The following is an 11,072-nucleotide window of genomic DNA, read 5'->3' as shown; positions in this document are numbered from 1 at the left end:
GGGCTTTTACCGGATATCTCACCTTCCAAAGGAAGGATGAATCCAGAGGCTACCTGGCCCAATTACAGACTATGCCTGAAGAAATAAGATGTAAACACTTTCTGAATAGTAGATCTGATGATCAACAGCTCTGATACCATGTAGAAATTTTGAATAATAAACACTTATTCACAGAGATTATCCCGATTATACACTATTGCGGAATACATGCACAATACATAATCTCCTCTACGTTGATCATCAATTTAGCAGCATCAAAAACAATGAAACATCAATCGCATGCACACATTAACACAGTATGTATCCCGGGGAAAGCTTACAGCTGAAAACCCCACACTATCTGTATATTAATGATTGAGAACATGTAACAATACATAGTACAATACTCCTCTCAAGTATCCAGCACTATCTCCACCTGTTACACACAAAACTAGCTCAGATCCGAACAAGTCACAGGTTCAAATCTCCTCCGCTGCTTTGCCTGCCTCTATTGCACAATACCAAGTGAAAATCACTCACCCTGGAAATCACGTGAGCACAGGCTATATCACTGGGCATATACTGAGCAATTCTCATGGGCATACTCAATCTATTGATTGTGCAAGATCTCATGCACAACTATAGTCACAACTGATAGCAATCTCAACCTCTAACACCTGTCTCCACTGAACTGTACATGCACTGAGTTAACTGATGTATTCTTCAATTTCATTATGAGTTAATAATTAGTGAATTAATTTAATCAATTAATTCACATCACTCATCACTAGTCTATTTGCAGTTAGACTAATTACAACTAGTTTAACCAAGTCAAACTGAACACAACTCCATCAACTCCACAGAACTCACATGCATGAGTTCTAACTGATGTCATGCATGCAATAGCTCAACTAACTCACAAGAAAAGCACATTTCCTTCTGACAGTTGCATGTGCCACATCTGTAGCTCAAACTGAAGTGCTCCAAGAGGATAAGATAAAGTTTATAGTCTAAATATTATTATGAGACAATAATATTTGACTTTTCTATTTTTAGCCTGGCAGTCTAAAAATAGACTTTGATCACTCCGTTGTGAACTAGAAATAGAAGTCCATCTATTTTTCCCAACATGACCAATCATCCATAAACAACATCCTGCAACTCATAGACCATGATCCATATGTCTAAAAATAGACATAGTCTAAAAATAGACTTTGCGCCATAATTTGCCAGAGGGCCCACTTAGTGAAGGCAACTCCTTTCCACTAAGCTCCATCATCTTGTTGCATTCTCAACAAACCTCATTTGGGGATATTATGAAAAATTTCAATCTGTAGTTGTTGGAGAAGGAAAAAGTATGAAATTCAAGGAAGAAAGAGAAAAACCCTAGCGAAGAAGAGGAAACCCTAGCGAAGAAGTTTGAAGACTATATTTTTAATCACACATGTGAAATTGTGAACCTGTTGGGGAGGCCAAATTTTCAGATTTGTAGTAAGACCAAAATTCTGGATGTTGGGGGCTGAAAATTGTGTGTTGTTGGTGGGTTGAAGCTGGGAGGCAAGAGGAGACTACTAAAGTTTGCAAAATCATCTTGGAAGGCTGACTTGGTGGTGGAGGAAGGTTTTTTGGTCAAGTCTAAGGTTTTGGTTTATCTCAACTTGATTTGAATTTGCTAGTGGAAAATTTTGACTGCGTTTTCCCTTAGAGAGGGGTTTTAACCTTGACTGAGTGCCTATATTTGGTGTTATTGATCTTCATGTTTTGATTTGATGATTTCTTGATGAAATGAAGATAAAATAAGAACATAAAGAAAGTTAATAAGACTACAAGAATATCACAAGTAATTATCAACATAAGAGGATCTTTCTTCCTCTCTGATTTTTTAACACACAGAGCACTGAGAGAAGTGGTGTGTCTAAATACGCTGTTACTCGATCCCACTGACAAGCAGGACAAATAATCATAAAGATTTTTGGCCTACAAATAGGCTACATCAAACACACATACCATGGGAAAAACCATGTGTGCCCATATATTTGGAGTTGGAAAACCACTAGTTACTTAACTAGGTTAAGTTTACTTGAAGAAACCTAACAATCCCCCCCTTAAACTTGACTCCAGGTGATTGACTTGGTTCCATTCATCAACCATCTCATTTGAGTTCTCACATTCCCCCCCTCAAGCTAGGATACCAATACACCTGCCACCCTGGTACCTCTCCAAGTGGTCCATTCCACAACTTGATGACTCCATGTGCCACTGCATTACATGTATACCTGAGCAAGCTCTTAAGGCCTTACAACTATGTGTGCTCTTGGGAAAAATGTCTGCTTGAACATCAGGTTTTACAACTCATAGGGGAATACCTTGGACCAAAACCCATAGGGTGTTCTCACACATACTGACTCCTTCATTAAACTTTAGCACTGTTGATTTTGATCTTCGCTATGTTCTTTCTCTTGTCCAGACGACCACTCTCTCAGTTTCTATATCTTGCGCAATCCATACCTTAACTTGGCTTTTCAACACAACCTATAGTCATGACTTCTGTTATTCTCTTTTATCATGGCTACCATAGCCTTTCATCATACACACACAATCCTTTCTTGGTAGATTTTCTATGGCCTCACTCGTCCTCGTCTACATCATGATCTTCATGATCCTCGGTTCTCCTAGGCCCATGCAATTAACTTCACCATTGTATCTCTAGACACTGCAATGACTCGTTCCTTAGCCATAATTTCATATTCTCGATCCATTCACACCATTTCTTGCCTTTCGCAAGCCTCCTCATGGATCATTCTATCTTGCTCGCATTTATAGTTTCTAGAAACTTTTATTGCATGCTTGCCTACCTCTCCATTACTTGCTCTATCAATTGCAAGAAAAACAATATCATTTCCTATGTGGTGCTGGAGCCCTGCTTTCTTTTTCCATTGTTGTTGGTGCTAAGTTGCAAGCAACTAATACCATAGTCTCTTGACAACCTTACACTCTTTCACGAGGCTTTGTTCTCAGCCTCTCATATTTACCATTCCAACTCTGATATTTATCACTTTGGCTTTGACACCAAATGTTAGGATCATAAAGCACCAAGAGAAGTGATGGTGTCTAATGACACCATTACTTAACCCCACTAGCCAACAGGACAAATAATCATGGAACTTTTTGGCCTATAAATAGGTTACACCAAACATGAATACCATGGGCAAAACCATGGGTGCCCATATACCCGGAGCTAGAAAACCACCAATAACTTTACTAAGGCAAGTTTACTTGAACAACCCTAACATTATGCAGATTAGTGAGCATCAAAATTTTCTTCTTGTTAAATGCAAACTTTTTATAACAACTGGGAGATAGGCTTGAAGGTAATTAAGCTTAGAAGAAGAAAACACAATACTTCACTAGTGTGGCTTTATAACACCAAAAAATTATTCATAAAGTTTTTCTTCAAATTTCTTTCAGTGTCTATAAAAATCTCATTTCCAACTTATGGACGTAAAAATAATGACAAAAAATAGACGCTACAACTAAATAGATTTTCTAACCTTTATTATACCTACCACACCCATGGTATTACACATTCAATTTTGCTTTGTCTCTGTATTAATTTGTCTTTGACCAATTTTTTTTTATCTTTATTCATAGTTTAACATTGAGAATTCAATTTTTGTTATTTATTATTATTATTTAAATTTATTTATTTGTAAGGTGATTGGTTGAGGTCTTATTATAGGTTGTTTAGTAACTTCCGTTTCTATTAATTACTAATTTTTTGTATTAGTTTTATTTTATTTTTAGTTGGTTTTTTGTTTTTTGTATTATTTTTATTTTCATAAACTATAGTTTTTGTCCATAATTTCCATTTAAAATGACTTAATATTATATTAAAAACATATTTTAATAAATTTAATTCTAAACAATTACATATATTAATAAAAAAATAAAACACAGATATTAAAGTTTATATATATTAATATAAATAATATTAGTTATTCATATTTCTTAATTTTTTGTAATAAAATTTCACAATATTATATTTTATTAATTGTTTTATTTTTGTGATTAAATCTTTATCTTTGATATTTTTTTAAATTAATTAAATTATATTCCAGCTAAACCGTAGCAACCCTCGAATTTAAACCTCTCATGAAAATTTTAACTTCCAAATCTTTTTTCCCTTGGAAAACAAATGTCTAGACGATCAAATTCCAGATCTGGTGGGCATTTGTCTCATGCTTTTCCACATTGACAAGATGCATCTGATCATCACAATCAGTTTAGACAGCCTGCCAACCACTATGGCGCTCGTAAGCTTCGGAATTACTTTCCTTCTTCGGGCAATATTTCTTCAGCGAGTATGGTATGAAAGGATATTCGTACATTTGTGTATATGGAGATACGGATGAAATCTTCAAGGCGAGCAGGCATTTATTCATTCACTTGCTGGCCTTGATTCATTCACTTGCCAACAGAAGCCTGGAACAAATCACAGATCGTGGGGTGATTAATCTGTATATCCAATTTGGCTACAGAGTTGGGACGTCCCATAACATCTTCTCCGCTACCCGTGGGTGGATCACCGCCACCTAGACACTCAATGTCTACCCTTTCGCTGCCCACATCCTCCTCTTCTCCTCTACCACCACCACCACCAACATCGTCCTCGTCCTCTTCTCATCCACTACTGCCACCGTCCTCGTCCTCCTCTCATCCACCACTACCACCATCCTTGTCCTCTGCACCACGGTCTTCTGGATCTCCAACTTTAACAACCCCTCCAGGACTCAGCAGCAGCAGTCTCTTGAATACTGAAATTGTGACAGACGTTCAACTTGCTGTTTTGCTTGCGGTCTACTTCTTCGTACCATTCTGCCTTTTGATAGAGCAAAGGAGGAGGTCTCGGCGGTACCATCGAGATCCACCTAATCTTCGTGAAGGTATGTTGTTGCTGTGTAACCTCTCTTCATGATTGCCGTTTTGGTAATTTTATTAAAGCATCAATAGGTGTAATCGAAATATTGAAGCATCATGTGCCATTAGGTAGCAAACCCTAAATATCACAAACCGGCATTTTGTTGCAGCTCGGCCAATTTACATATCTTACCGAGGGACAGCCGATTTCTGATTCCTCCATTGAAGAGCCATACAGACCAATCAGATGCCCATACCCTATTTATTTTTCGTGTTGCTACATCCTTTCTTTGCGGATATATATATATTTTTTTTCGAGAAAACTCCACCATCTCACAATCAAAATCCGTTTCCATAGCCAACATTACTATGCTTATCTAGTTACCTTTCAGATCCAGCACCGGAGCCAATGAATTCCATGTTATGGGACCTTTCAAATCTAGCACCGATGCCAAGGAAATCCATGTTATGGGATGCAAATCCAAACCTCAAGGTGTGCTTCTGTGAGAAATATGAGCCCAATTCTGTATTCTAGAAAATTAATCATTTGAAAAATCTTATCAGCATTTTCTATAAAATATATCAAACCCTGAGAAATTTTAAGTTTTTTTAGCAAATGTTTCGCCATATCTTTTATGTGACATGTTGGTGATTTTACCATGTCAAATACCAGTGTTTCTGCACTTACACGACAAATGGTTCGTTAATTTTTCTTTTACATAAGCAGTGATTCCGTAATGCTTTTCTTCTGCATTCTCCCACACTTTAGGGCTGACTAAAAGTAAAAGGTTTTTCTTGTGAAAATATATCCATTGAAAGTTTGGCATCCATGTTGTGCAAACTATCCCATTACAACAATTTGCAGAATTTGAAGATTAATATACACCTTTTTCACATCACATATTAATACAAAGTAAACATTCCTTTCTTTATCAGTAAGAGATCAACTGTATATTGGCATAGGCTGGATTTTCTAAATTTCTTTGTTTTACTCATGCATAGGCTGGATTTCTAAATTTCTTTGTTTTACTCATGCGGTCACCTGTAATCCCAGATTAGTTGACGTTTAGGTTAGCGGCAATTTATTCTTCTTCCTGCATGGGACCCCTCCCTTGTCCCCAACCTCTGTTACCATATCAGTTGACTGTAAATGTGTTCCTATAATTTCTTTGTGGGCAAAAGCTTTAATACTTCAAGTAAATCAGATATTTAGTGATCTGAAGCTTACTCTGAAGGAAGTTAATTGTATTGAATCTTGCAAATTGTTCCAATTCAACAATAATGACAGAGCAACTATTTTTCTTTTCCTGTTTAGGGAATTGCTACAATTCATATTTCAGTTAACTCTTCTGTTGGACAATGTGCAGATGACCTTTATGGACAAACACCTCGGTACTTGCCTTATTTTCCTGACTTTAAGATGTTCAATTTTTTTGGGATAATTGATGTCAATATTCAAACACCTCCATCTTGTCGATTTCATCTTGGCAACCCTCCTGGAGTTCCACCATCACCTCATGTATCCATGCCACATCCTCCAACTTCCCAACCTCTTAACATTGGAGTTGATCCAAGCTCTGGTTTATCGGCATCACAACAGTCATTACCTACTCGACCTCCTGTGTCCGTGCCACGTCCTCCAACTTCCCAACCTGTACTTAACAGTGCAGTTGATTCAAGCTCTGGTTTTCCGGCATCACAGCAGCGACTAGCCCTTCCATCTCCTGTATCCGTACCACGTCCTCCAACTTCCCAAGCCGTACTTAACAATGGAGTTGATTCAAACTCCGGCTTTCCGGCATCACAGCGGCCACTACCCCTTCCGTCTCCTGTATCCATGCCACGTCCTACAACTTCCCAACCTGTACTTAACAATGGAGCTGATTCAAGCTTTGGTTTTCCGGCATCACAGCAGTCATTAACTCCTCTGCGTCCTGTATCCGTGTCACTTCCTCCAACTTCACAACCTGTACTTAACAATGGAGTTGATTCAAGCTCTGGTTTTTTGGCATCACAGCAGCCATTACCTACTTCACCTCCTGTATTTGTGCCATGTCCTCCAACTTCCCAACCTCTTAACAGTGGAGTTGATTCATGCTCTGGTTTTCTGGTATCACAGCAACCATTACCTACTCCACCTCGTCAATCCATGTCACATCCTCCAACTTCCCAACCTGTACTTAACAGTGGAGTTGATTCAAGCTCTTGTTTAAGGGCATCACGGCAGCCACTACCCCTTCCATCTCCTGTATCCGTGCCATGTCCTCTAACTCCCAAACCTGTACTTAACAATGGAGTTGATTCAAGCTCTGGTTTTTCGACATCACAGTATCCATCAGCTTCTCCTCCAAAAAAAATCACCGTTGAAATGTCAGAGGCGACTAGAGATTTATACAAAGGCATTCTTCCAGGAAACAAAAATATGCTGCTCAAAATTGGTGGGAGCCAAGGAGAGCGTGAGTTTCAACAGCCATTGCCTCCTCCTTCTCCGGGCATTAGTCTTGGTATCTCAAAAAAATTCACCTATGAAGAGTTAGTGTTGGCTACAGATAGCTTCTCGGAAACCAATCTATTAGGACAGGGGGGTTTTGGATATGTATACAAAGGCATTCTTCCAGGAAACAAACATATAGCGGTGAAGAAGCTCAAAGTTGGTGGGAGCCAGGGAGAGCTTGAGTTTCAAGCAGAAGTGGAAATAATCAGTCATTTGCATCATCGCCACCTTGTCTCATTGGAGGGTTACTGCATAGCTGGTAGCCAACGATTGCTTGTTTATGAATTTGTTCCTAATAATACACTAGCGCACCATCTACATGGTAAGTAATATGCGTGCAACAATTCTTCCGTTACTCACTTATCATTATGCATATGATTTTGACTAAAAGCGAGCTACTCTGCAATCTGTGTCGGGCCCGGGGGAGACTTTCAACAATTCATTTGTGCATGTGTAACGCTAAGAAATGCAGAAAGCGAGCAAACAATTTAATTTTCTAAAATATACTATAATTTCAATAACAAAAAAGAGAAAGAAAATGCATGTTATTAAACATCTAAGAATAAGCTAATATAAATCCATCTTAACCTTTAATCTGCCATGCATCTAGAGGCACAAGAAAAAATTGAGAGCTTATATCTTGAAGGATTAAAGCTTAATAGATCCGGGATAAGATGAATCAAAAGCTGAATAGATCCAGGATGAGATGAATCAATGCCAGTAGAGGAAAGAGTATTTCTGTATATGTCAAATTGCTCCATGCGAGTGAAATTACTCAGTATAATTTCTATGATTTCCAATAAAGTTTGATAATTTATGGCAGCTGAAGGTCAGCCAAGTATGGAATGGCCAACTAGATTGAAGATTGCAAGAGGAGTAGCTCGTGGACTTGCTTATCTACATGAAGACTGTATGCTATATTTCTTGTCATATTACTTAAAGCTACACTCCTTTATTATCTATTTTTGAAATTGTTCTAAATTGCAGGTTATCCGAAGATTATTCATAGAGACATCAAAGCTTCAAATATTCTCCTTGATTCCAACTTCGAAGCAAAGGTATACCACCTTCTGTTCATTGTGTGATAGACCTCACAATATATGCGGAAGCCTGATTTAATATTTTGTCACAGCTTGCAGACTTTGGCCTTGCAAAATTTCTTTCAGAAGGTTCTCCTCATATCAAGACAGCGGTTAAGGGGACTCCTGGGTAAATCCCTTTCCATTGCATTTTTACTTTGTAGATACCTTTTGTGCCTTTATACTGGAGTTATGAGTCCCTATTGTTGCCTGGGTAGGTATTGCGCTCCAGAATATTTGTTAAGTGGGGAACTGACAGATAAATCTGATGTTTTCTCTTTCGGTGTCGTGCTGCTTGAGTTGATCACTGGCCGCCGGCCTCTAGATTCAACTCTACCGTTTCCGCAAAGTCGTCTAGTCTTTTCGGTTAGTACTTCAAATCAGAACTTATTTGTATACTGTTTTGACTGCTTAAATCTTCATGCCAACTTGGGTTAGAATTTATTCTAGGTGGTCTAAGTTTTTTATTTCTCTGTAGGCCCAACCCTTGCTTGCTCGAGCAATGGAAGATGGCAATCTAGATGCCCTTGTTGATCCCTGCCTACAGAACAACTATAATGTGAATGATATGCTGCAGGTAGTTGCATGTGCAGCTATTTGTGTTCAAGATTCTGCAAGAAACCGCCCTCCTATGGAACGGGTACAGTCCTTGCTTGCATAATTTGTTGACCTTAAAGATTTTTTTTCTTTCAAAGTTCAAACTGATGGCATCATGATGCTTTATGGGGAGGTTTTAGTTGTAGAAATACCTTATCGGATGGCAGTTATACTTTTCAGATAGTTCGTGTCTTGGAAGGTGATGTTCATGGTGGCATTCTTCGGCAGGAAGTCAGTCTGGGGGGATCTGACTTTGTTATTGTATAAATTAAATCATGCATCGTTGGATCGAAATGTTCAATGTCTGGATATATATCCAACAGTGTATATGCAACTCATAATGCATTTAATGCGCTATCACTAATTGGATACTAATGCATACTATTTGCAACCAAAAACATATTAGTGAATAAAGTGACCATACCAGTGAATGGACTAAACCAATCTGTTTGTATTAGTTAATATCCACAAAGTAAGGAAATAGAGTCCAACATTGGGAGGTCACATGTTGTTAGGACTAGTGGGCATCACAGAACAACCTGAAGAACGGGTACAGTCCTTGCTTGCATAATTTGTTGACCTTAAAGATTTTTTTCTTTCAAAGTTCAAACTGATGGCATCATGATGCTTTATGGGGAGGTTTTAGCTGTAGAAATACCTGATCGGATGGCAGTTATGCTTTTCAGATAGTTCGTGTCTTGGAAGGTGATGTTCATGCTAGCATTCTTCGGCAGGAAGTCAGTCTGGGGGGATCTGACTTTGTTATTGTATAAATTAAAACATGCATCGTTGGATTGAAATGTTCAATGTCTGGATATATATCCAACAGTGTATATGCAACTTATAACGCATTTAATGCGCTATCACTAACTGGATACTACTGCATACTATTGGCAACCAAAAACATATTAGTGAATAAAGTTACCATACCAGTGAATGGACTAAACCAATCTGTTTGTATTAGTTAATATCCACAAAGTAAGGATGTAATAGTTAATATCCGCAAAGTAAGGAAATAGAGTCCAACATTGGGAGGTCACATGTTGTTAGGACTGCTGGGCATCACAGAACAACCTGAAGAACGGGTACAGTCCCTTGCATAATATGTTGACCTTCAAGATTTTTTTTCTTTCAAAGTTCAAACTAATGGCATCATGATGCTTTTTGGGGAGGTTTTAGTTGTAGAAATACCTGATCGGATGGCAATTATGCTTTTCAGATAGTTCGTGTCTTGGAAGGTGATGTTCATGCTGGCATTCTTCGGCAGGAAGTCAGTCTGGGGGGATCTGACTTTGTTATTGTATAAATTAAAACATGCATCGTTGGATCGAAATATTCATTGTCTGGATAGATATCCAACATTGTATATGCAACTTATAACGCATTTAATGCGCTATCACAAACGGGATACTACTGCATACTATTTGCAACCAAAAACATTTTAGTGAATAAAGTGACCATACCAGTGAATGGACTAAACCAATCTGTTTGTATTAGTTAATATCCACAAAGTAAGGATGTAATAGTTAATATCCACAAAGTAAGGAAATAGAGTCCAACATTGGGAGGTCACATGTTGTTAGGACTACTGGGCATCACAGAACAACCTGAAGAACGGGTACAGTCCTTGCTTGCATAATTTGTTGATCTTAAAGATTTTTTTCTTTCAAAGTTCAAACTGATGGCATCATGATGATTTATGGGGAGGTTTTAGTTGTGGAAATACCTGATCAGACGGCAGTTATGCTTTTCAGAATGTTCGTGTCTTGGAAGGTGATGTTCATCCTGGCATTCTTTTGCAGGAAGCCAGTCTAGGGGGATCTGACTTTGTTATTGTATAAATTAAAACATGCATAGTTGGATCGAAATGTTCAATATCTGGATATATATCCAACAGTGTATATGCAACTTATAATGCCTTTAATGCGCTATCACTAACTCGATACAACTGCATACTATTTGCAACCAAAAACATATTAGTGAATAAAGTGACCATGCCAGTGAAT

At 38.1% G+C, this 11,072-nt stretch overlaps 1 protein-coding gene across 2 annotated transcripts; it reads left to right on the top strand.

The window, feature by feature from the left end:
- Positions 1-4,315: 4,315 nt before the first annotated feature.
- LOC149258774 (uncharacterized) lies at positions 4,316-9,572 on the top strand. Of its 2 annotated transcripts, none has more exons than XM_089416188.1 (8): positions 4,316-4,922; positions 6,264-7,712; positions 8,214-8,300; positions 8,378-8,448; positions 8,523-8,599; positions 8,688-8,835; positions 9,047-9,109; positions 9,247-9,572. In XM_089416188.1, the coding sequence occupies exons 1-8, from the start codon at positions 4,583-4,585 to the stop codon at positions 9,331-9,333; spliced, it is 2,322 nt and encodes a 773-aa protein (XP_089272314.1). In that variant the 5' UTR covers positions 4,316-4,582; the 3' UTR covers positions 9,334-9,572. The 2 variants fall into 2 exon arrangements, with proteins under 2 accessions (XP_089272314.1, XP_089272313.1); XM_089416187.1 differs by having other exon boundaries at positions 4,326-4,922; positions 8,948-9,109.
- Positions 9,573-11,072: the final 1,500 nt, after the last annotated feature.

Source organism: Pinus tabuliformis, chromosome 6 (assembly GCF_031772625.1).
Source record: "Pinus tabuliformis cultivar Carrire ecotype Pingquan chromosome 6, CPIR1, whole genome shotgun sequence".
Classification (NCBI taxonomy): Eukaryota; Viridiplantae; Streptophyta; class Pinopsida; order Pinales; family Pinaceae; genus Pinus; species Pinus tabuliformis.
This window is presented reverse-complemented; position numbering and strand designations above follow the sequence as displayed.

Bases quoted from the DNA above. Each gene is read 5' to 3' on its own strand.
- LOC149258774 (XM_089416187.1), top strand. From the start codon at position 4,583: ATGTCTACCCTTTCGCTGCCCACATCCTCCTCTTCTCCTCTACCACCA. The intron at 4,923-6,263 runs GTATGTTGTTGC...GACAATGTGCAG, and splicing joins TCCACCTAATCTTCGTGAAG to ATGACCTTTATGGACAAACA. The intron at 8,836-8,947 runs GTTAGTACTTCA...ATTTCTCTGTAG, and splicing joins AAAGTCGTCTAGTCTTTTCG to GCCCAACCCTTGCTTGCTCG.